We start from the raw sequence: 27,317 nt of genomic DNA, 5'->3' as shown, positions 1-27,317 counted from the left end.
CAGGTGCGGCGCCCAAAACTGCACACAGTACTCCAGCTGCGGCCTCACCAATGCCCTATACAGCTGCAGCAAGACCTCCCTACTTTTATATTCAATCCCCCTCGCTATGAAGGCCAGCATCCCATTCGCCTTCCTGACCACCTGCTGCACCTGCAAGCTGGGTTTTTGCGACTCATGCACAAGGACCCCGAGGTCCCTCTGCACCGTCGCCTGCTGCAGTTTTTCGCCACATAAGTAATAGTCCTTCCTACCATTCTTCCTACCAAAGTGGACCACCTCACACTTGCCAACATTAAATTCCATTTGCCATTTCCTGGCCCATTCGCCCAGCCTATCTAGATCCTTCTGCAGACTCTCCACACCCTCCGCACAATTTGCCTTTCCCCCAATCTTGGTGTCATCAGCAAATTTCGACACCCTGCACTCGGTTCCCTCCTCCAGATCATCTATATAAATGGTAAATAGCTGAGGCCCCAGCACCAACCCCTGGGGCACCCCACTAGTCACCAACCGCCAATCCGAATAGCACCCATTGACCCCCACTCTCTGCCTCCTATTTGACAACCAATCCTCTATCCACGCTAACACCCTACCCCCAACTCCATGTCCCCTGACCTTCTGCAATAACCTCTTGTGAGGTACCTTGTCAAACGCCTTCTGAAAATCCAGAAAGACCACATCCACCGGCTCTCCTCTATCCACTGCCCTAGACACATCCTCATAGAACTCCAGTAAATTTGTCAGACACGACTTCCCTTTAATGAAACCGTGTTGCAGTCACATTAAACTATGCTAAAGGTTTGCTTGTGTGTTAGGGACTGTCTAAACCCATTTAGCAAGGGGTTGGGAACCTGAGGGTAGACTTGAAACAAAAATAATGGTTGGCAAACAAAAAATCAATGAGTCTGGAAGACAGAGGAAACAAAATATAGAAAATAAAGAGAGTTTGGCAGTGTTTGAGGGCATATACTTCAAAGCAAGAAATGTTGCAAATAAAGCAGACAGGCCGAGGTAGATAGAAAGTTGGCAGTAATGATATCACAGCTATTACAGAAATATGACTTCATGAGAAACAGGAATGGCAGCTCAACATTCCTGGTTACCAGGGCTGGATTTAGGCATAAGCTAAGCAAGCTACAGCTTAGGGCCTCACAGAATTTCAAGGAGGTTTACGATGAGGAGAACATTTAAGAGCGGATACCAGAAAAAAAAACACCAGCTTGAAGAGTAACTCAAAAAATTACCATAGCATATCATTTGAGGGCATAATTCATGATTTTGCTTTTGAGAAATCAAGAAAGAAAATGTTTTAAGTTGTATCTGATATCAGTTTTCTGATTTTGCTAACGATTTCATTACTTATATTAATAAAATTGATCCTGATTACTTACTGTCAGCATTTTGTATATATATTTAATGTAATTTTTAAAATAATTTTAAGATACATTAAGTATCGTTTCCAGGGTATACTATATTATAATCTATGAGAGAGATTAAGCCAGCCAAATGATAAATATGTAATCAGAAAATGCCTTCATTTGAAAATAATTTGTATTTTTCATTTTAAATACCTTGCTATTAAAAGGCATAATTATATTTTCAACTTTTTTGTGGCAACCCAAGGTCCTGTTTTGGTACGCACCTTTGTGAGACCTTTCAGTGTAACTTTTTAACAAGGGGCCTCCAAGCTTTAAATAGCTTAGGAACTCACCAAGTTTAAATCCAGCACTGCTGGTTACAGAGTTTTCAAGTGAGAGAGGGGGATAAAAAGGGACAGAGATGGCAAGTTTAGTTAGAGAGCAATTACAGCTGTGAGGAGGGATGATATGTTAGAAGGATCATCAATTGGAGCCACATGGATTGAGTTTAGGAACAAAAAAAGGGCAGTCAAACTACTATGAGTTTACTTTAGACCCACAGTCAGAGGGAGAAACAAAAGCTAATGTTTTTAATCTCTGAAAAATAAAGAAAAAGTAGGGAATAATAGTAGGGGATTTTAATCACTGAGGTAGTATGAAAGGAATGGAGGAAACATAATTCTTAAGGTGCATTCAGGAAAACACTTTTGGCCAGTATGTAGCAAGCTCAACAAGAGGAGGTGCAGTCCTGGATTTAGTTTTCAGAAATAAATCTGGGCAGGTGGAAGGAGTGACAATGGGAGAACATTTTGGTGATAGCGATCATAATTCAGTTAGTTTTAACATAAATCTGGAAAACAACAAAGATAGAACAGGACTTAAATTTCTAATTTGGAAAGGCCACTATTACTAAGCTATGATTTAGCAAAACTGGACTGGAAACAGGTACTTGACAATAAATCAACGACAGAGCAGTGGGAGGCATTCAAGGGGGAGATTAAAGGGGTTCAGAGTAAGCATTCCCACAAAGAAGGGTAGAATGGCCAAATCTAGAGCCCCTGGATGTCAAAGGAACTTGCAGGGTTAGACGAGACACAAATGGAAAGCTTATTTAACATCAAGAGCTCTAAGCTACAGAAAATCAAGAGGAAGACAAAGAGGAGGGGTGAAATTAGAAAGGAAACTGGGAAGGCAAAAAGAGAACATGAAAGAATATTAGCAAGCAAAATCGAGAACACACAAATACTTTATCAGTACATTAAGAGTTTATGCAGGGCTCAAAAATCTAAAAGGTAACCTGTCTGTGGAGGTGAAGAATGTGGGTATGTTTTTAATTAATACTCTTAAGTTTATATTCACAGAAGAGGGGGCAATGCAGACATTTTGGTTAAGGGGAGAAATGTGAAGTATTGGATGTGATAAACATTGGGAGAGAGGACATATTAAGGGGATTAGCATCCTCAAAAGGATGTTAATCACTAGGGTTGGATGAAATGTATCCCAGGTTGTTAAAAGCCAAGGAGGAAATTGCAGTGTGCCTGACCATCATTTCATAATCCTCACTGGATATAGATGAGGTGTCAGAGGATTGGAGGTCTGTTAACAGTATACCTTTGTTTAAAAACAGACCAAGAAATAAACCAAATAATTTCAGGACCATTCTTACATCAGTCATGGACAAATTACTGGAATCAATTCTGAGGGACAGAATAAGCTGTCATGTAGAAAGGCACAGATTAATGAAGGCTAAATCAGCATAGATTTGTTAAGGGAATGTTGTCAGAATTTGATGGAATTTTTTGAGGAACAAAGAACATTGATGAGGTAGTGCAGTTGATGTGGTTGGCATGGATTTTAGCAAGGTTCCAGATAACAAATTAGCTTTTTTTAAAAAGCCCAGATGATCCAGGGAAATGTAGCAAGCTGGATACAAAACTGGCCCGTTACAGGAAACGGAGTAATTGTTGGTAGATGTTTTGTAACTGGAAGGCTGTTACCAATGGGCTTCTGCAGAACTCACTACTAGGCCCCTGCTTTATTGTGTAGATTAATGATTTCGATATACATATGTCGAGAGAAGGATCAAGAAGACTGCAGACAACACACAAATTGGCTACGTGGTCAACAGTGAGGACTGCTGTGAACTGCAGGAAGATAGTGATAAACTGGTCAGTTGGGCAGAAAACTGGGAAACACAATCAACCCAGAGAACTGAAGTGATATATTTGGGAATGTCAAACAAGGCAAAGGATTACACAATAAATAGGCGGATGCTGGGAGGTGTAAAGAGGGAGGGAATGTCCACAAACCCCTGAAGATAGCGGGACAGGTTGATAAGGTGGTTAAAGCGAATGAAATCCTTTTATTTATTAGCAAAGACATATGCTGTTAAAGCTGGAAGCCTATGCTGTAAATATATAAAACATTAGTTAGGCCATGACTTAAATCTGCGTGCAATTTTGGTCACCACATTACAGAAATGTTGCAAGTGCATTGGAGAGGGTACAGAGAAGATTTACAAGGCTGTTTCCCATTCTGGAAAGTTGCAGCCATGAGAAAACGCTGGACAATCTGGGGTTGGTATCCTTGGAGCAGAGGAGGATGAGGAGAGACATGACTGAGGTGTACAAAATTGTGAGGGGCCTGGATAGAGTGGATGGGAAGGGCCTATTTATCTTAGCAGCAGGATTAGTAACTAGGGTCATACATTTAGCGATTAATAGAAAGATTAATGGGGAGATGAGGAAAATAATTTTCACTCAGAAGGTTGTAGATGTCTGGAACTCATACCTGAAAGGGTTATAGAGGCAGAAACCCTCAACTGATTTTCAAGGCATCTGCATATGCAGATCAAATGCTGTAACCTGCAGGCTATAGACCAAATGCTGGGAAGTAGAATTAGGCTAGATAAAAGCAAATTACTGTGGATCCTGGAATCTGGTTGGGTAGTTTGTCAGCTGGCAGTGACATGATGGGCCATGTGGCCTCTTTCTATGCTGTAAACTTTCTATGATTCTACTAAAAACACTGAACATGAGGGACACTAAAACCAACGTCAAGATGTTACCACAATGAGTAATTCTGCATATTTTATACCAAAATTCCATTAAACGTAAGAATTTCAATTTATTCTGCAATAAAATAGTGCTAATCGTAGCCTATATTAATCTTTAAATAATTAAACAATGAAAACAAATTTGCAAAAAAAAATTGGCAGAATCCCTACAGAGTCAGAGGTTTACAGCATGGAAACAGGCCCTTTGGCCCAACTTACCCTTTTTTTAAACCCCTAAGCTGATCCCAACTGCCCACATTTGGCCCATATCGCTCAGTACCCATTTTATCCATGTAACTATCTAAATGCTTTTTTAAAAGATAAAATTGTACCCACTTCCACTACTACCTCTGGCAACTTGTTCCAGACACTCAGCACCTCTAAGAAAAAATTGCCCCTCTGGACACTTTTGTTATCTACCCCCCCCCCCCCCCCCCCCCACCTTAAACCTATGCCCTCTAGTTTCAGACTCCCCTACCTTTGGGAATAGATATTGACTATCTACCTGATCTATGCCCCTCATTATTTTATAGACCTCTATAAGGTCACGCTTCAGCCTCCTACACTCCAGAGAAAAGAGTTCCAGTCTATTCAGCATCTCCTTATAACTCAATCCATCAAGTCCTGGTAGCATCCTAGTAAATTTTTTCTGCAATCTTTCTAGTTTAATAATATCTTTTCTATAATAGGGTGACCAGAACTGCACACAAAATTCCAAGTGTTGACTCACCAATGTCTTGTACAACTTTAACAAGATGTCCCAATTCCTGTATTTAATATTCTGATCAACGAAACCGAGCACGCCGAATGCCTTCTTTACCACTCTGTGAACCACCTGTAACTCCACTTTCAAGGAGCTATGAATATGTACCCCTAGATCTCTTTGTTCTTTAACTCTCTCCAACGCCGTACCGTTAACTGAATAAGTCCTGCCCTGGTTCAATCTACCAAAATGCATCACCTCATTTGTCTAAATTAAACTCCATCTGCTATTTGTCAGCCCACTGGCCCCATTGATCAAAATCCCGTTGCAGAGATAACTTTCTTCACTGTCCACTATGCCACCAATCTTGGTGTCATCTGCAAATTTACTAACAATGCCTCCTATATTCTCATCCAAATCATTAACATACATGACAAATAACAGTGGACCTGCACTGATCCCTGAGGCACACCGCCGGTCACAGGCCTCCAGTTGGAAAAACAACTCTCTACAATCACCCTCTGGCTTCTGTCGAGAAGCCAATTTTGTGTCCACTTAGATACCTCACCCTGAGTCTCGTGAGATGCAACCTTATGCAATAACTTACTATGTGATACCTTGTCAAAAGCCTTGCTAAATCCATGTAGACATCATCAACTGCATTGCCCTCACCTACCTTTTTGGTAACTCCTTCAAAAAACTCAAACTTGAGACATGATTTTCTACTCACAAAGCCATGCTGGCTGTCCCTAATCAATCCTTGCATCTCTAAATGCCTGTAGATCCTGTCACTCGAAATATCTTTCAACAACTCTTTCTTCTTGACCTGGGCCTCAATATGCCAAGTCATCTGGGATTCCCTACTTCTGCCAACCTTTCCCTTCACTCTAAAAGGTGTTTAACCTGACCGCTGGTTAACACATTTGAAAACCTTCCACTCACCAGATGTCCCTTTGCATTCCCAGAGTCCCCTACTAACTCCTACAGTGCAGGAAGTGGCCATTCGGCTCAACAAATCTGCACCACAATCCCACTCAGGCCCTATCTCCTGCTGGTCCCCCTGACACTAATGGGCAATTTAGCAAGGCCAATTCACCTAACCCATACATCTTTGGAGTGTAGGAGGAAACCAGAGCACCGGAGGAAACCAATAGTCATGGGAGAATGTGCAAATTTCACACAGACAGTGACTCAGTCGGAATTGAACCTGGATTGCTGGTGCCATGAGGCAGGGAATGTTAAGAGAATTCACAATTATTTTCAACCAGAGTACTGAAACCAGAAGTACTTTAATGCCTTTTCCTTTCTCCTGCATAATTATGTTTAAAGGATATCACTGTTGAATCCAAAAGAACATGAGGTAAACCACCGTTGAACTTATTTGAATGAAGTGAAAATATGATACTGAAAAATATTTTAGCAAAAAGTACTGTTTATTCCATATATATCGCAAAATCATTTAGGTCAGCTCAAAAGAAACATTTCCATTGGCTACTTAATTATCCAATGAGAGATACCAAACTAATTCCTACACACATGCAGTTAATCACTAAACAGAATATGTTTTCATAAAAATGACTTGAGAAGTTAGGGATTGTAACAATCAAATTGTGACAAATTGCTTCAGTTTAACTTGAACCATTCAAAGCCAGATGATGTTGTCTGAATTTTAATAAAAACAGCTTCCTCCTTTTGGCAATAGATGGTAATTACATTGAGTCAGTTCAACCTAATGATAATCATTAGGATCAATGAGTGTGTCAACTTTCAAAGGTACATTTCTCATTAACTTTTTCTATAAATGTCGCTAGAAAAGAATGGAGGTGCAAGGCAAGCCCAGCATAGAACCATTTCAATTGACAATGACAAAGGGCAGAAGTTTCTTAAAGACAATGCAAAATTCGGTCAGCCGAGAAATCACAACAAGTTGTGGAAGACGATGAAAAATCCATTGTCCATTTTGCTTAACCGCATTAGCTCAGTGTTGCAAAATTCAGATTTTGCTTTCTCAGTCCAATATTTCATCAGTGTGGTTAGATTTGTTAAATTATACGGTGCAACTCAAGCAGTCCCTGTGTACCAAAACCACAAAAGATGAAGTAACATTAATGTCTTTCTGTTCTGAAAAGTATCAGGGGTCAAGCTGCTCAAGCCATCTCCTTAGGAATGGTCATATTTTCATTTACCAAAATGTTAGAAAAATGTAAAAAAAAATCTACTTTTGAGCTTATTAGTGTTTATGCATGTAACAAGGAATGTTACATATTAAAAGCCACAAAGTTAGAAACTAGTATTACAGACTAGTTTTAGAATATGATCACAACTTAAATTATGACATCTAACGGCTGGAATTTTCAAAATTATACATGAATTTCAGAATTGGTTCTATGACGCAAACTGGAAGAGAAAACGTATGGTGGGAAATTTCCACTGAATTTTAGGCAACGGTGAATAGAAAAGCACAGGTCACATCACCTCAGACATGTGGTAAAAGCAAAATACTGCGTATGTAGGAACCTGAAACAGAAAATGCTGGAAAATCTCAAGGTCTGACAGCATCTGTGGAGAGAGAATAGAGTTAATGTTGCAAGTCTAGAAGACCCTTTGTCAGAGCTCAGACGAAGAGTCATCTAGACTTGAAATGTTGGTTCTATTCTCTCCCCACAGATGCTGTCAGGCCTGCTGAGATTTTCCAGCATTTTGTTTCGACCTCAGACACGTATATGCTATGTCAAAACACCAAGGTACAAGATTTCTTACCTCTGCCCAATGTTCCAATGCTAAAACAATAACCAATTCAATGACATGATTAAAATACTATGAAACTCCAGTTTATATTCTCCAAAGGGAAGAGCAAATGGCAAAACTGAAACATATTTTGACTTTCCAAAACAAATCCTTAGAACAAAAAAAGATTGCTGACATTCACAGGGCTTGGACCTTACTCCCCCATTAGAATGGATTATGTCACCTCTCTCTCCCCCTCCAATAGCAGAAAGCCTGAACTGAAACTCATTATTTGACACAGACCCCCAACATGGGTAAATATCTAATCTCTGAAGTCATACAATCTTCTACTGTTCATTATTAAAGCTAGTACCAGAATTTACTTTGTTGTAAGTTGAGGTTTTACATGACACCTAATGATACAAGCAAACATTTCACAAATCTACTCAGTTAAATCATCACTTAGAAATGTGCAATACAGCAACAGCACTTCCTCATTAGGCAGGCAGACAATGTTCCTACCAATTTTAGTCATACAGATGCTGATACATTAAGCTCATGACGCCCCTAAAATTTATTGAATGAATGGCAACATGTTAAAAAGGCTATAGCAGAAATATTTGCGAGACAACTGATCAAAATGTGTTTGATAATGATCTGAAAATTATTTGAAAGGCATTCCAAAAGGCATGAGCTGAAAAATCAGCAAGAACTTTGTCACATATATTGCATTACTGCGTACTGATGCTACAATAACCTCATTAGGCTAATGCATCAAAAGAAACTTGCTATGGCCTACAGGTGTGATGCTTCTGTTGAAATTTTATGATAATTCAAAGTTGAAACATTCTTATAGGCATGCGTTTGCGTACATTTTCTGGATATAGCTGACACATTAAAAGATTCTCCAAACATTTTAACATTTATATTTGAATGCGGGGTATCCTGGATGCCCAGCTTTTGAAAATTCAAAATGACTCGAGAAATAAAATTTAATGAGCATACAACATTAACTTCCATTTAAATAGTGTTTTTAAACACAAAATAGTCTCAAGATGCTTCACAGGAATGTTAAACAAAATTGAACGCTGTGCCACACAAGGAGATATTAGGGCAGATGAAGAGAGGTAGATTATAAAGGAGTGTCTTAAAGAAGAAAAAATGAAGTGGCAGAGAAGTTTAGAAAGGCATTAGCAAACACACAGTTTTGCAAAATTAAAGTGTCAGATGAAACCAAAGTTCGGCGAATATGTGATTAAAAGCATTTTACGATTAACATAGTAGCTAAGGATTGATCACTTACAGATCAGACAAAAAAAAGGAATTCATATCCAGTTTTTATAGTCAAGCATTTGAGTTTACAAACACTGGGAAGGCTCCCAAAGGAATTACAGGTGTATCTGATGACACTATATTGCAAATGGATTGCATTCCTAAACAGATAGCTGCAGAGTGCTTTGAAAGGTTGCAAGCATTTTGATACTCAGCTGTATGTCTGCATTTTAGGATTACATTGGTTCCCATCCATCAAAACAAGTAGATACAATTTAATGTAAGTTAAACACAAAGACAATGCTCTACCCAAATTTACAAGTACAATGTTGGGAGACTACAGATATTTAAACTGTAACTTTTCTCATATAAGTAACCTTTGGTAATGATAAATACTTCAGCAAATGTAACTCAATCTCTTTCTTTGCAATTTGTTACCAATGCCGTTAACAAAGATTTTCGATATTTTCAAAATAAATCACAAAATCAGACCAGATTAATAACCAATCGTTTATTGTTCAACATCCATCCAATCCACCATAACCTATAGCTCCAATTCAAGATTTGATACTCTACAAGAAGTCAGTTCTGTCTGGTTGTTGAATGTTTTCATTAAAACAATTGCACACATATTTACAAAATTCACATTGCCTTACCATCCCAATTTTTTTTTCCTATCCCACACAAGCTAAATAAATGTACTCTCCTCTTCAGAGTAGAAGAGCTACTCCAAACAAGGAGGAAAAAATGACAACACTAAATTATACACTACATAAATATGGCAGTATCAGTGGATATGCTAGCTACATATACATTAGCATGAGTGGACTTTTCCTTCCACTCTACCAATGGCAATATCATACTACAGGCAATGATAAACTGAGGTCTACAGGAAATAACTGCTTTTCTTCTTTGAACACTATTACAGCATTGACTCAGGTCTGGGGAAATTGATTCACAATATTTCAAGTTGAAGTAGAAAAGTAATCAAAATAAGGCACAATGAATATTACCTACATTTCGATAAATGGAGGGGAACCAGACTTCAGTGTTACATCATTGCAGAGAAATATAATTGCGTAACATTCAGTGGGAATAAACCACATAACATTTTGAAACTGAGCCAGCACAATCAGTTAGCAGTACCCCCTCTTTCCTTTGATTATATACTGATTTAGTGCAGTTTTATGGGAAAATAGCCTTTAAAACCGCATTGTGCAGAGAATTCAAAATTCACCTCTGAACCCCAGCTGTCAGTAGTGCAAACTACCTACTGTTTTATTGTAAAAGCAAGATCACTGGTGATTGTTTTTAATGTTGCTGTACATAAAAAATTGCACAAAACAAGGATCCCTAGATAAGGAGCCTTGTCCTATTACACCCAGTTTAAAGAATCTTGAAACATTAGTGATGTCAGACGGCTAAAGCCCATCTCACTTCCACCAGCAAATAAAAAGTCCAAGATAAATCAACTCTTGGGTGTTTCTTTTTTTTGCTAACATGGACGTAACCGTACCTGACTTATACAACAACTGCAAAACAATGTTGGCAGCATATACTGGACATTTTAATTAAAATCTCCACACAAGGGTATTCATCACTTTTTACAAAATATATTTTGCATTCGATCATTTGTAGCTTGTGAAGAAAAAGAAAGCTGCAGAAATCTGAGTAAAGTGGGTTGCAGCACGGAAGGCCCTTGCTTTGGTTGCTGAACAGTTTTAGTCCTGCTTTGAGTGCTCCTTAACGTCTTCCTCATCTGTGTATTCTGACGGTTCATCCCATGGTTTCAGCAACCGGCCTATGTAGTCATATTTTTCTGCAATTAAATAGCCAAGATTTTAATTCAGTAATACATCATGCTTCTAAAGTAAATTAACTCAAGTTTCATCATAATTTAGAAACTGGTGTATGTCAGTTTTTATTTTTCGGTGATACAGATATTATTTGGAACCTTATCATTTTCACTTGCGTGCACTACTGCAAAATCATGGAGAACACAGAATTTGGTAAATAATTACCAAATGCACAACAAAGCAGCAGATACCTTTTTCAAATGTTTGTTTATTTATTAGTGTCACAAGTAGACTTCCATTAACACTGCAATGCCATTACAGTGAAAATCCCCTCGTTGCCACACTCCAGAGCTCGTTGAGGTACACTAAGGGAGTATTCAGATGTCCAAGCACCTAACCAGCACATCTTTTGAACTGTGGGAGGAAACGCGCGCAGATATAGGAAGAACGTATAGACTCCACACAGATTAAGAACAATGAATTGTAAACATGTTTAAACCTGTATTTCTACCCCAAAGTTATGATTCCTCACAACTTTTCTGTTCAGATGATTATCCAATTCTCTTTTAAGCTCTTAATGAATCTTCTCCTAGTATCTGTTTTACAATTAAGCATTCAGAAAGTGTATTTCAGATTCTAACCTCATTGTGTTAAAGTTTCTCCTCACATCACAGTTCTTTCTATTGCTTTCACTGTAAATTGTGTTCTTTGATCTTTCCACCAAAGGAACAGTTTCTCTCTATCTGCTCTGTCTAGCCCCCTCATGATTTTGAACTCATTTATCAAATCTTCTCAAACTTTTCTTCTCCAAGAATAATAACTCCTACTGCCCCATCTATCCACCAAATTTCCTCATCCCTGGAACCACTCAAATCTTTTCTGCAATATCTCTAATGCCTTCACATTCTTCCTATGCAGTGCTCAGAAATGGACATAATACTCAAGTTTAAAACAAACCAGTATTTAATACATAATATCATAAGATCCATGCTTTTGTACTCAATGCATCTACTTATGAAGTCCAGGATCCTGCACGCTTTATTAACCGTTTACTCAAGCTGCCCTGTCACTTTCAATGATCTGTGCACCTATACTGCAAGATCCTTTATAATTGTAAACTTCATGTTGTCTGTCTTCATTTCTCTGACCAAACTGATTCATTTCTCACTTATCGGCATTAAATTTCATTTGCCATTTGCGCATGTATTCCACCAGCCTGTCTGTATTTGCTTGAAGTTTACCATTATCCTCTTCACAGTATGTAATACTTCCAGGTTTTGTGCTGTCTGCAAATTTTGAAACTAAGCCCAGTGAATAGGTATTTATCAAGAGAAGCAGGAGCTCAACACCAACCCTATGGGGAACTCACAATATAATAGTCCAAATAACAACCATTCACCACTACTCTGCTTCCTGTCACCGAGCTAATTTTGTATCTATGCTGCTACTGTCCCTTTTATTCCATGAGTTCTAACTTTGCTGACAAGCTTGTTATGGGACACTTCAAATGCCTTTTGGAAATCCACACACCCCTCACCAATCCTCTCTGTTAGGCTGTTTATGTTTCCCTCTGCTTCCATCACAGTGTAGCCAGGTCACTGATGACAGCGTTTTAATAAGGTATGCTAATCATTTTCAGCTGCTGGATTCCATTCTAAATCAATGTTCTGCACTAATCCACAAGGGCAGTAGCTTCAAAAGTAATATTAAACACAGTAAAGCCAAGAATTTCCATGATCTGGCTACAGGGTTAATATAACCACAAAACTAACTGATATTGCAATCACCTATTTCTGCCTAGATTTCCTGGGAAAGATCATTAAGATACATGAGCTTATTAAAAAAGTTGGGAATCAGTATAATCAATCTAGTTACAAAATTAAAGCCTGAAGCCAACAAATCATTCTTTATGCACATTAGGCACTAATATTTTTAAAAATAAAACTGTGGAAGCTTTTCTTTTCATGCAACAGGTTATGTCGCCTGCAAGATATAATGTGTAGAAAAGACAGTATGGCTCAGTAGTGAGAAATATGTTTAATGCATTGGGCCCTACTTTGTCAAATAAAATGCAAAAAACCTGTGTTCTCCCGTCTTGCATAATTTACGCTCAAATTTTCCTGGGAAGACGGAGCACAACACAATTCTTCTGCCTTTGATGCACCGAAAATGACAAAGAAATTGCAGATCAACACCACAGAGAAAGTTCTACAATATACAAATTCAAGCATATTAGGAGAATCACGTAGCATCTACAATCACTGTGTAACAATGAAGGGAATAAGTGAACCATAAAACCTATGCACAAATACAAATCAGAAGAAGATAAGGTTGAAACATTAACGCCTTCTGATGTGTACCAAGCTTTGATTAAATTGAACACGATGATCTGTTGATGAAATGGTCATAAACCTGCTTTGCCAGGAGAGAATTTTGCAAAATTTGTGCCATCGGCATGTACATCCAAATTCTAGGCATACACAGGAGGGGAGGGGGGAAGAGGGCCAAGGGAGCGGGGGAAGGGCAGCGGAGGAGGAAGTGGGGGGGGGAAGGGAAGGGAAGCGGAGGAGGTGGAGGAAGTGGGGGGAAGGGAAGCGGAGGAGGAGGAGGAGGAGGAGGAGGAGGAGGAGGAGGAGGAGGAGGAAGTGGGGGGGAAGGGAAGCGGAGGAGGAGGAGGAAGTGGGGGGGGGAAGGGAAGCGGAGGAGGAGGAGGAAGTGGGGGGGGGAAGGGAAGCGGAGGAGGAGGAGGAAGTGGGGGGGAAGGGAAGCGGAGGAGGAGGAGGAAGTGGGGGGGAAGGGAAGCAGAGGAGGAGGAGGAAGTGGGGGGGGGAAGGGAAGCGGAGGAGGAGGAGGAAGTGGGGGGGGGGAGGGAAGCGGAGGAGGAGGAGGAAGTGGGGGGGGAAGGGAAGCGGGAGGAGGAGGAGGAAGTGGGGGGGGAAGGGAAGCGGGAGGAGGAGGAGGAAGTGGGGGGGGAGGGAAGTGGGAGGAGGAGGAGGAAGTGGGGGGGAAGGGAAGCAGAGGAGGAGGAGGAGGAGGAGGAGGAGGAGGAGGAGGAGGAGGAGGAGGAGGAGGAAGAAGTGGGGGGAAGGGAAGCGGAGGAGGAGGAAGTGGGGGGGAAGGGAAGCGGAGGAGGAGGAGGAAGTGGGGGGGGGGGAAGGGAAGCGGAGGAGGAGGAGGAAGTGGGGGGGGAGGGAAGTGGGAGGAGGAGGAGGAAGTGGGGGGGAAGGGAAGGGAAGCGGAGGAGGTGGAGGAAGTGGGGGGGAGGGAAGTGGGAGGAGGAGGAGGAAGTGGGGGGGAAGGGAAGCAGAGGAGGAGGAGGAGGAGGAGGAGGAGGAGGAGGAGGAGGAAGAAGTGGGGGGAAGGGAAGCGGAGGAGGAGGAAGTGGGGGGGAAGGGAAGCGGAGGAGGAGGAGGAGGAGGAGGAGGAAGTGGGGGGGAAGGGAAGCGGAGGAGGAGGAGGAAGTGGGGGGAAGGGAAGCGGAGGAGGAGGAAGTGGGGGGGGGGAAGGGAAGCGGAGGTACATAAATGCACATCTTTTCAGGAAAGCAGTTTTAGAAAGGCTAGCAAGGCTAGGAACAGGGAGATTGTACAACTGAACGTGTGGCTAAAGGACTGGTGTAGGAGGGAGGGTTTCAAATCTGTGAATCACTGGAAAGTCTTCAAGAGAGGATGGCACCTGTACAAGGAGGATGGGTTACACCTAAACTGGAGGAGCACGAATATCCTGGCCGGGAGTTTTGCTAGTGTGGTTCGGGTGGGTTTAAACTAATGTGACGGGGGGTGGGGATCAAAACAATAGGTCAATAACCATAGAGGCTGGGGACGGGTTTGAGGCTAGGACAAAGCTAGCTAAGAGGCACAGCATTCTGGGGGAGGATGACCTCAGTGGGCCTGGAGGTCTGGAGTGCATCTGCTTCGATGCAATGAGTGTAACGGGCAAGACAGATGAACTTAGAGCCTTAATGCTTGCACAGAACTTGGATATGGTTGCAGTGACGGAGATTTGATTAAAAGGAGGACAGGACTAGCAGCTGAATATTCCAGGGTATTTTAGGTGAGACAGAGGAGGGGGCAGTAGCAATACTGGTTAGCAAGTATATTACAGCAGTACAGAGGGTGGACAATTTAGAAGGGTCATGTAACGAGTCACTGTGGGTGCAGCTCAGAAAACAGGAAGGGCGCTATACTGGGGGTATACTGCAGGCCTCCCAACAGCCCACAGGAAGTTGAGGAACGGATATACAAGGAGATTCTGGACAGGTGCAGAAAAAATAGGGTTGTTGCAGTGGGAGACTTTAATTTCCCTTGTATAGACTGGAAATCACTTAGGGCTGGGGGTCTGGACAGGGAGGAATTTATAAAATGTGTACAGGAAGGTTCTTTGGAACAATATGTTGATAGTCCAACTAGAGAGGGGGCTATACTGGACCTAGGACTGGGGAATGAGCCTGGTCAGGTCAAAGTTTCAGTAGGGGAACATGTGGCAAATAGTGACCACAATTCTGTAAACTTTAGGATAGTAATGGAAAAAGATGAGTGTTGTCCTACGGATAAGGTGCTGAATTGGGGGAAGGCTAACTACAGCCGGATTAGGCAGGATTTGGTGGCTGTTGATTGGGAGAGGCTGTTCGAGGGTAAATCCACATCTGGCATGTGGAAGTCTTTTAAGGAGCAGTTGATAGGGCTGCAGGACAGGCATGTGCCTATAAAAAGGAAGGATAGGAAAGGTAGGATTCAACAGCTGTGGCTAACCAGTGAAATCGTGGGTCTAATCAAAAAGAAAAAAAAGCAGCATATGTAAGGTCCAGGCAGCTAAAAACAGATGGAGCACTGGAGGAATACAGAGAAAGTAGAAAAGAACTCAAACAGGGAGTTAGAAGGGCAAAAAGGGGTCACGAAATGTCTTTGGCAGGCTTGATTAAGGAGAATCCTAAGGCATTTTATACATACGTTAGGAACAAGAGGGTTGTCAGGGAAAGAATCCGACCTCTCAGGGACAAAGGAGGGAATTATGCTTAGAACCCAAGGAAGTAGGTGAGATCCTAAATGAGTACTTTGCATCAGTACTCACAAAGGAGAGGGACATGTTGACTGGTAGTGTCTCAGAGGGATGTATTGACCTGTTAGAAAAAATCTCAATTACAAGGGAGGAAGTGTTAGGTTTTTCCGGAAACATTAAGACAGACGAATCCCCAGGGCCTGATGGCATCTATCCTAGACTGCTCAGGGAGACAAGAGATGAAATTGCTGGGCCTCGAACAGAAATCTTTGTCTCTTCACTGGACACAGGTGAGGTCCCAGAGGATTGGAGGATAGCAAATGTGGTCCCGTTATTTAAGAAGAGTAGCAAGGATAACCCGGGTAATTATAGACCGGTGAGCTTGACGTTCGTGGTAGGGAAATTGTTGGAGAAGATTCTTAGAGATAGGATATATGCACATTTAGTACTGAATAATCTCATTAGCGATAGACAGCATGGTTTTGTACAAGGGAGGTCATGCCTCACAAATGTGATTGAGTTTTTTGAGGAGGTGACAAAAACGATTGACGAGGGAAGGGCCGTCGTGGATGTCATCTATGTGGATTTTAGTAAAGCGTTTGACAAGGTCCCTCATGGCAGGCTGCTGCAAAAGGTTAAATCTTAAGGGATAAAAGGTGAGCTAGCTAGATGGGTGGAGAACTGGCTTGGCCATAAAAGACAGAGGATAGCAGCGGAGGGTTCTTTTTCCGGTTGGAGATCTGTGACTAGTGGTGTTCCGCAGGACTCTGTACTGGGACCTCTGCTGTTTGTGATATATATAAATGATTTGGAAAAAGATGTAGCTGGTGTGATCAGTAAGTCTGCAAATGACACGAAAATTGCTGGAGTTGCAGATAGTGATGAACATTGTCAGAATACAGCAGGATATAGACAGGCTGGAAAATTGGGCGAAGAAATGGCAGATGGAATTTAATCCAGATAAATGCGAAGTGATGCATTTTGGTAGATCTAATGTAGAGGGGAGCTATACAATAAATGGCAGAACCATCAAGAGTATAGACACACAGAGAGACCTGGGTGTGCAAGTCCACAGATCCTTAAAGCTGTCAGCACAGGTGGAGAGGGTGGCAAAGGCGGCATATGGCATGCTTGCCTTTATTGGACAGGGCATAGAGTACAGAAGTTGGCATATGTTGCAGCTATATAGAGCATTGGTTAGGCCATATTTGGAATACAGCGATCAGTTCTGGTTGCCACACTACCAGAAGGACGTGGAGGCTTTGGAAAGAGTACAGAAAAGGTTTACCAGGATGTTGCCTGGTATGGAGGGTCTGAGCTATGAGGAGAGATTGGGTAAACTGGGGTTGTTCTCCCTGGAAAGACAGAGGAAGAGAGGCGACCTAATAGAGGTGTGTAAAATTATGAAGGCATAGAGTGAACAGTGGGAAGCTTTTTCCCAGGTCGGAGGTGACAAACCCAAGTGGTCACAAGTTCAAGGTGAGGGGGACAAAGTTCAACACAGATGTCAGGGGGACGTATTTTACACAGAGGGTGGTGGGGGCCTAGAATGCACTGCCAAGCAATGTGGTTGAGGCAGACACATTGGGATCATTTAAGACTTATCTAGATAGCCACATGAACAGACTGGGGATAAAGGGATACAAACAAATGGTCTAGTTGGGCGCATGAGCGGCGCAGGCTTGGAGGGCCAAAGGGCCTGTTCCTGTGCTGTACTGTTCTTTGTTCAGTTAAATGTTCAAACTAGCAAGAAGGAAAATTAGGAAATCAATTTCATAGAACAATCTGTAGAAAGAAATTCTAGTCATTAAATAGGAAAAGAAGTGAGCTTTCAAGCCCTTAGGCCTGTTTCACCATTCATTCAATTAGATCATCATCGACCTGTATTTTAATTTCATTAACTCTCTCGGTTTCACACCCCTTAGTATAATTATCAAACAAATCTCTATCAATCACAGCTTTGTAAATGCAGTTGACCTAATCTTTAGCAACTTTTTTTTTGGGGGGTGGAGGGAAGGCAGTGGTACGAAATGAGAGTTTCAGATTCCAAGAGAACCTTTGTTTGCAGATGTGCTCCCTGAACAGCCTGGCTTTTATTTTAAGGTTTGTCCTCTAAGATCAATATATGCATTTGGAGGTCCAAGACCAGAACTGAATAATCGAGTTCCCATTTAACATTGCCTCATTTTTCATTGTTAACAGAGCATTTAAACAGAGTCTGTATTATTGTTTAGCGTCAAGAATTTTGTTTTAATCATTACATGTGCATTTGACAAAGGGCCATGCACTCCTTTGGAAAGAGCATCTCCCATTTCCTAACCCACTCACTTGCTGCCAACCCTCTGGTTTGCGGCCTCTCCCCTTCTGTTTACCCTCTGACTTGTTGCTTCTCCAGCTCCCTAACCCACCCTCTCACTCGTGACGTACTGCCTCTGCCACTCCCCAACTCTCTCTCACTCATCCTTGCTGTCTTTCCAATTCCTGAACACTCACTATGACTGAGGATTCTTGAGGTGAACGCTGAGAGGCAGGAGGAATAGCTTTAACCTGCCCAGCGAGGTTTCTGGAGAGGGAAGCAATAAGCAGGTGAACTGGAGAGCAGGAAGTTTAGTAAGAGCAAGGATCAGTGAAAGGAAGAGTCAAGGAACGGTAGAGGCCCCATGACAGAATATTGGTAGCAGGTGAGCAGGTTAGGGAGCAGTACAAGTTGGAAGTCAGAAAGTCATCAGCAGGAGAGGAGGTTAGGAAGTGGGAAAGGCTGCAGGTTAGAAGGTTAGTGAGGATAAATGTCCACAATTACCTGGAGATCAGATAGCAGGTTATGGTAAGCAGGGGATTTGGGAAGCAGGATCTGAGACAAGCAAGATCAGCAATGCATGAGAGGCAAGCAGAAAGTTACCAAACAGTATTTTTTTCCATTTTTAAATTAACTTAAAAGTTTCTAGAATTGTAAATATTTCAACTTACAGGGTGTAATTTTTTTTGATGAGGAAGTCCTACAGAACTAGAGCATTTACGCTAGTTTTAATGGGGAATGTGATTCACTACAAATCCTTTCACTTAAAGGTAAAGCTACAATTTTAAATGGGGACTTACTGTACTCCAGATGTGATCTAACCAAAGCTTTGTACAATAGTAGCATTACCTTTATCTTAGGTGCATCAGACTTTCAGAGTTAGCCTTCAAACAAAATTACTGGTGGAACTGAAGGACTGTTGGATGTTCAGTGGGATGGGTATGGAATTCATAGCTATAACCAATGGCCTGTGAAGGAAACACTACCTACTTGCTACTGGAAACAGCTGCTTGGTATCAGGTTAACAAAAGAAGACAATAAGATGATGTTCACAATGGCGACACACTAGGTTAATGTTAGCTGTACTCCCTTATATTAGGTAATAATAGCTCATCCAACTCAACATCTCTTCTTCAACTGAGAGAGGCTTTGAACTTATATAATTTGTGCACACTTCGGTGACCATGTAGCATGTCAACCACACCACCTTCATTCAACAACCTGTTTAATTTCAAAAAAATATAAACGAGGGATTTTCTTTTCCAGGAGCCATGCAGAGGATCTCTCAAATGCTTTCTCTGTCCCAGTGGTCAGGCAGAGTATTCTTAATCCCTCCCCCCCCCCCGATCAGCTTTCTGACCCTGCCACAGGATCAAATAGCTTTCAAAGTCAAAAATAACATCTTGTATGACAGAGGCAAACTACCCCTCCTCATCCTTCTCTGCCACCTGCAGCAGTCGATATAGTTGATCACATCATTCTTCTTTAATACCTCTCCAATGTTGTCTAGCTGGGTAAGACTCCATTTGTCTGGCTCCGTTTTCATCATCTAATTATCGTCAAAGAATTATCAATGCTACTCTTCTCTTTCCTGCTCTCCTGCAGCTATTGCTGGTGTCTCTCAAAGGTCTATCTAAGGCACCCTTCTATCTCATCTACAGGCTTCCCCATGACATCACCTGAAAATGGCAGTTTGAGTGTCTGCTTACGACACTTGGCTTTACCTCACCACCACCTCTCTCAACCCTTCCAAACTGTAAATTTAGAATGTTACAGCTCAATTAACATGGAAAGAGGAATCCTAAATGAAACCCTTACTATACAATAGTCCCAATACATTCCTCATTGTTATAGCATCAACAGCTAATGTCAAATGTAACCAATGAAAGGTGTTGAATACTTACCCATAAATTGCATCTCCCATTCTCTAACACTTTCCATTTGTACAGCATTTAAATCAGATAGATCATCAAATTCATCCCTCAGAGCTTCTTTATCAAGACAGAAAGTAGCCAAACCTCTAGAGGCATCCCGGCCAGCAAATATGCCATAGGGACCATCTGTTTAAAAAGAAGTTTCAGAAATAGATTAGAAGCTTATTGAATTAGCAGTTAATAACTAATATTTGATTTTGTTCCAAGTTTCTATAAACAGTAGTTGATAGACAAAGTTCAAGAATGTTTAATCATCTAGGCAATTTAACATAAGTTGCGACTCCTGAAACTATTCAGGAATATTAAAAGGCCATTTTGTTTAATATGTTCTTTTTCTTTTCAAAATAAAGCAAACTTTCTCATATGCCTGTCAATTTAGTTTAATTCCTCAGAAATACAAATTTCCTCGAACTCTTTCACAGTCCCCAGGTGACCTTCCTGAATATCTCCATATTTTAACGATCAGTTAATTTTGCTATTACTCGATTTAATAGGAATTAAGAACACCGAAAGGTAAGCCTACTGACTTCCTTGTAGAAATGCCACTTTCAATTGAGAAAAAAGGCCAAAGCCATGCCATCACAATGATTGAAAAGAATCTAAAAGGGAAAGGGCAGATCAGTATTAATTTATGGGTTTAAGGCCTGAAAAACAAAAAAGATTGAGAATAAGGATTTAATTGTTCTCAAGTCATAAGAATGTATGTTAGCTTTGGATTGCAGTTGAGAGAAGCAGACATATTTCCCATAGGTGGCAAGAACTGCAATATATCAAGCTATTGTGCTAATTTATAAAACATACTAAGCTGGTTCAGCATGCTCATGAAGCAACACTGAAGCTCAGCATCAAAACAAAACAAGTTATTAAAAACAACAAACAAAAAAATCTGATGATATGGGCAAACATCCAAGTGAGTTCAAAAAATAGAACAGGATATCCAAGCAATGCAATGAAAAAAAAACCCGTGGCTAGAAGAAACCACATGGCCTCAGAGGATCCCATACATGTTTAAGCAAAGTTTGCCCAGTTTCCAACATGCATACGTGAGACTTGCATTCTTGTGGATCACTTTTCCGAGGCTCAATCTATGCAGAGCTACAACATGTTTTAGATGTGTTTTGGTTATACAATGAGCAAAATTCTTTGTCAGAGACCTAGCTCAGACAAGGTCATCGTTGCAAAAATTCCTCCATGAAGCTTTCTCAGCCCAACCATTTTCAGCTGCTTCAACAAGTACATTTCATGTAAGAACTGAAATGAGGCCACTCACCTCTATTTGCAACTTCTGCAGTGATGGAGCAGGTTGTACTAACTTTGTTACTGAACAACAGCTAAATTGGGCCAGCCAAAGGGCATGCCTAGAAACTGGGTACTCTATATGTGGCCAATCTCCTTAGCCCTCAAATCTTCTTCCATCATCCACAAAGCCAAAGTCAGGAGGGTGTAGGAATACTCAATAGGTTAAGTGCAACCAAAACAATCAAGCAGCACAATACTACACAGGATGGAGCAATGTGTTTGATTGGTGCTCTTACCATTAGAATCATTATCCATCTCCTCCACCATAGACAATGTTCACAGGATTCACAATCTATAGGATGCATTTCAGCAACCAAGTTACTTGTATTGCATCTGCAGCCACTGCCAAGGGAGACAAGAGTAGCAATGTTGCCAGAACCCATTCACCTTCAAGTTCTCTTCCAAGTTGCACACTATCCTGTATTGGGCATGCAGCAACATTCTTTCGTCACCTGATGTCAACATCCTGGAATTCCCTGCCTTAACAACTATACGAGATCATCATCAACACAAAGACTACTAAACATAGAACATAACAGCACTGTACAGGCCCTTTGGCCCTCAATGTTGTGTCGAGCTATGACCAATCCCAAGATCAAAGCTATCCCCTCCCTATAATTCTGGAGTACTCCATGTGCCTATCCAATAACCACTTGAAAGTGTCCAACTCCACTATCTATTCAGGTAGTCTATTCCACACCCCAACCACTCTCTGAGCGAAGAATCTACCTCGGACATCCCTCCTATATCTCCCACCGTGAACCTTAAAGTTATGCCCCCTAATAACAGCTACATCCACCCGAGGAAATAGACTCTGCACGTCCACGCTATCAATCCCTCTCATCATCTTATAAACCTCTATTTAGTCGCCTCTCATCCTCCTACGCTCCAAAGAGAAAAGCCCCAGCTCCCTCAACCTTTCCTTGTAAGGCCTAACCTGCAAACCAAGTAGCATCCTGGTAAATCGCCTCTGCACCCTCTCCAATGCTTCCACATCCTTCTTATAATGAGGTGACCAGAACTGAACACAATATTCCAAACGTGGTCTCACCAACGTCCGGTACAGTTGCAGCATAACCTCATGGCTTTAAACTCAAACCCCAAGGCTAACACGCTATAAGCCTTCTTCACGGCTCTATCCACTTGAGTGGCAATCTTCAGAGATCTGTGGATACGAACCCCAAGATCTCTGTTCCTCCACATTCCTTAGAACCTTGCCATTGACTCTGTAATCTGCATTCAAGTTTGTCCTACCAAAATGAATCATCTCAAAGTTCAAAGAGATGAAAGAAAAACCTCCTCAGAACAACTCAGAATGGACAATAATTGCAGCATTGCCAGTGCCACCCACATGCCAAGAAAAATAGTTTTGATTTCAGTGCAGGTCAGATAAAACTTTCAGCTACTTAAATCTTCCTCAGGGAGATGAATAGCCAAATGCTTTTTTAAAAATGATTTTTTTAGATAACATCAGAGGGACACAAAAGAAACGTCTCTAAAACACATCTGATTAACTTTCTATACTTATTCACATTCAATCATATTCTTAATCAAATAATTACTGCCTTTTTTCCAAAAGTAACTATTTCACACCACATTTAATCATGATTTATTTCACAGCTGCTATTCTGTAGATTAGTCAGAGGTAGCGTGGTGGAATTCTAACCTTTAGAATCTCGCAGGGATTTTTTAAAAATACTTGTGTTCTAGTTCTGTGATAGGTTTCAATAATAGGAGATATTAATCCATTTTTAACCAATTGTTACCAATATGGATAATATGTTTTCTTCTGAACATAGTTTCTTTTAATAAATGTTTTAAGTCTTAGGAATTATCCTGGCGACTTCTCACTAAACACGATAAATCATCCAATGGAAGGACCTTAAAATCACATATAGTACACATGTGGCTAAAGCAAAATAATGCATTTGCACCAACCAACTGGGTCAGCTTCACAGTGACAACTTTATTTTCAGAAGGACTGATACATATCTGGGTTACATTCCACTTTTGCCAAAGTTCTTGGACATTTAGAGTTTAATATTTACCCGCAAAATAAATTATGCAAATTAAAATCAATGATTTCTTTGTTGATCTACTTCATTTATCCAAATAATCTCAAACATCAATCAGTTACCTTGCCAGCTGACTGATGTTTGGAGTTAAGTGCTATAATGTAGTGAAATGTTACCTTCAGCACCATCAGTATTAAAACAAAACCGGACCCCTCAGAGCTTGTTAATTATCTTAAAGCTTTTACCACTTTCTCCTATTATTTATAGATTCAGTTTTCAATTAATCTAACCAATCTACTTTTAATGATTGCTTAAAATAGTTACATGCTGGACTCCTGCTTCTGAAAATCCAAGTCAGTTACAAACAATGGACAGCCTATGATTGCAATTCAATTAGCTACCTCAGAAGAATTTCAAAAGATTTGTGCAGCATATATAATTCTTCTAAAATCATGTCAATTGTACTTTCAGACTTTAAATAACTCAAAATGCTCTTCTGCATTAACCATGTTACTATTTTACCATTCTCCAATTAATGAATTGATCTTCGATTTGTCTAGCCTGCCGCAGAATGGCATGAAAAACTTTAACATGTCATCGCGTGATAACCTGTTGAAAGGCTTATTTGCAATTTAACAATAAATCTACTTCAGACACGTATTTTGTTTTAAACATAAAAAATTTGAAATCCTACAGCACGTCAACTTTTCTCATTACTAATTCTTATGCTCATATTTATGATGGAAATGACCTGTTACAAATTGGTCATGCTATGATACTTTACCACTTTGCTAAAATTTTAACTACTACATACAGTTTTATAAAACAATAGAAATTTATGGCACAGAAAACAATTTAGCCCACCTTTCTGCGCTAGCTGAAAAACAGCTATCCAGCCTATCCACCTTTTAGTTCTTTTTCGTTTTGTAGTTTATGGGACTTCAACAATGTGGCCAAGTTCCTTTGAATGCAACAAGAGTTTCTGTAGCTACCACCTTTTTGGGTGGAGTGTTCCAGATTCCCACAATCTTTTGCATGAAAGAATTTTTGTGCCACTAACCTCTAATCCAAGTACCAATTACTTTAAAATTACAACACCTGGGAATTTTACCAATGGAATTGGATTCTTTTGAAACATTATAAAGGTCCCTAATTTTGTACACTTTAACTAAATCTCCTCAGTCCCCTCTGATCTAAAGAGCACAACCCCCAGCCCTTTCTAAAAGCTAAAATTCTCCAGCTGTACCAATCTTTCATAAATCTCCTCTCGACTGTAATCATAGTTCTCCCCTAATGGCATGCCCAGGGTATCCAACTGGTGTTTTGTTTACCTCCTATCCCTCAACTAAAACAACTATGTACCGTGCCTTCTTGACCACCATATCTACCTGTCCTGCAATGTTAGGGGTCTGTGGACATGCATTCCAAGGTCCCTCTGTTTCTTTATACTTTACAGTATTCTAGCATTTACTGTGCATTCTCTCACTTGGTTTTCCCTTCTTAATGCTTTACCTTATATTTTTCAAGATTGAATTTCATGAGATTTTTCTGGCCACATGACTAGTCTCGTAATATCTTTCTGCAGTCTACAGATTTCTTCCTCACTATCAACCGCACAGCCAATTTCTATCAGTGGCAAAATTCATAATTTTACCACTACAATTAAATATAGGCATTGAGCCAGATTTTGCTATGAAAATAACAGTGAATAACTAACATGCAAATCTGATGGCAATTTGTGGTGACAGCAAATGCATAGTTAATCTGAAAATCTATAAATTGCTGAGATATACTGCCCCACCATGAGCGGCATGAAAATAGCATCTCACTGCTTAACTGCCATTCAAATGTCTTAATTGACTTGGGATTCCTGTCCTTGCAGGCTAGGTGCACACTAAATCTGACAGTAAATGTTGAGCTTTTCCATTCCAGTCCGAGATCCATTTCACATTGAAATCTTAATTGTCAAAAACCTTCTCCGGCACTGAAAATTAACTTTTATAGGTATACAGTCTCATTCCTTCAGTGGTTACTTTTTCAATACAAGATTTAAACAAAATTTGTAGTGCTCGTCTCTTATTGTAATACAGAATTCAAAGTCTGCCTATTAACAAATTTTCAATTTGACTGTTTAAGGAAATACGCAACGGATTGTCTTGTTCACGTCGATCCCAGATAACCTATAGGGGTGCTGCACTGTTTGGACAATGACAATTTGCCAAGTAAATCGCACAAAAAGTCCATGGGCAAGTGCAAGTCTGATAAATGGCCATTTGCTCACTGCTCACAGCAGAATTTGATTATTAAATCAAATACTGTATAAAGAACAGAACATGACTTAAAATGAGGAGTTACAATTATCTTTATGTACTTTGCCTTAATTAGCCAACTACTTCTAAACTTGCTTCACCTCAGAATTATGTGTGGCCCTGACTCCTTATCTGCATCATGACAGTAGAACATAAGAATTAGGAACAGGAATACACCATTTAGCCCCTTGAATCTGCTCTGCCATTCATTACAATCATGGCTGATTTCATCTCGGCCTCAACTCCACTTTCCTGCCCATTATCTGTAACCCTTCAACTCATTACCAAGAAACAAATCTCTAATACATTCAATGAACTCTCCCTTTTGAGGCTACGTTTTCCAGTTTAATTAATCTAGATTGACAAATAGCTTTAAAAATATTTTGTCATCTTCTTCTTCCTATTCCTGATTAAGCTTTTCACTTTTGTTTGCCAAGTCCTCCAATTATTCTAAATTAACTTTTCTGTGGATCAAGACCTCATAGCATTTTAATTTATTCTATCTTTAAAACTGAAAGTGAAATAAACATCCCTTTACCTTCACTTACAGGTTAATGAGATTTCAGATAATTATTAAATTTATTTACCCCAGTGCTACTTCACATGTTGTCAATCATTTATTTCCTGTGTGAAACTGTTACATCTATCTCATTTGCTTTAATCATCCGCTTTGCCTCAGATACTGAAATACTCCACGGTCAGATCTGCAGTTGCCTTCAATAGCCTAAATAGCAAAATGATCTACTTAAAGCAGGCAATTGCTAATTGGTACTCTTATTTTTCCAGTATTTATTTCTACCCAATTTTCATCATTCATGTGCTCTGAATCATCAAATCATAGAAAGACAGAAGGCTGGCTGAACCATCAAGTGTCAGTTTTCCACAAAAGCAAGCCAGCTAATCCCATTCCCTCTGCCCTTTACCCAATGTCAAAATTGATGAAGTAATTGCCTTCTAAAAGCTATGAGCAGATTCGCCTTCACCATCTTTTCAGACAGTGCATTCTAGATCAAAGTTGTATACCAAGTAATAACATGTTTCCTCAGAACACCTTTGGTTCATTTGCCAATCACTTTAAATCTGGCACTTTCATATCAGGTTCTGGTTCTAGACCCTACTGCTGATTGGAATAGTTTCTTTATTTACAGTTTAGACCCCTTGTGATACAGAACAGCTCTATCAAATCTCCTTTCAAGCTTTTGTGCTCTAATGAGAATAATACCAGCTTCTCCAATCTATCCATGTAATTCACATCACTACTTCTTAGAACCATTCTTGTAAAGCTTTTCTGCACCTCCTTAATCCTTCACAGCCTACCTGAATTGTGGTGTGATGCCCAGAATTATACGCAATGTATAAACGTTCATCCTAATTTCCTTGCATTTGTACACTATACCTCTATTTATGAAGCCAAAGATCCTGAATGTCTTTTAAACTACTTTCTCAACTGCTCTGATGCCTTCATGATATAAATCTCCAACCTCTGTTCCTGTACCCCCTTTTAAACTTACTTCGCCTTTCTTTCATCCTTCCAAAACAAATATTTTGCACTTTT

General features: G+C 40.4%; 1 protein-coding gene across 1 annotated transcript in view; it reads right to left on the bottom strand.

Moving 5' to 3' along the window:
- Positions 1-9,611: 9,611 nt before the first annotated feature.
- The window catches only part of LOC145346525 (membrane-associated progesterone receptor component 2-like), a 35,376-nt gene continuing 17,670 nt past the window's right edge, over positions 9,612-27,317 (bottom strand). Inside the window, exons 2-3 of the mRNA XM_080193903.1 lie at positions 20,110-20,265; positions 9,612-10,934 (exon numbers count right to left, since the gene is read on the bottom strand). Coding sequence (XP_080050029.1) covers positions 10,837-10,934; positions 20,110-20,265 — 254 coding nt within the window. The 3' untranslated portion in view covers positions 9,612-10,836. The remainder of the gene's footprint in view (positions 10,935-20,109; positions 20,266-27,317) is intronic.

This window comes from Carcharhinus amblyrhynchos, chromosome 1 (assembly GCF_965287045.1).
Source record: "Carcharhinus amblyrhynchos chromosome 1, sCarAmb.v2.hapA, whole genome shotgun sequence".
Classification (NCBI taxonomy): domain Eukaryota; kingdom Metazoa; phylum Chordata; class Chondrichthyes; order Carcharhiniformes; family Carcharhinidae; genus Carcharhinus; species Carcharhinus amblyrhynchos.
This window is presented reverse-complemented; position numbering and strand designations above follow the sequence as displayed.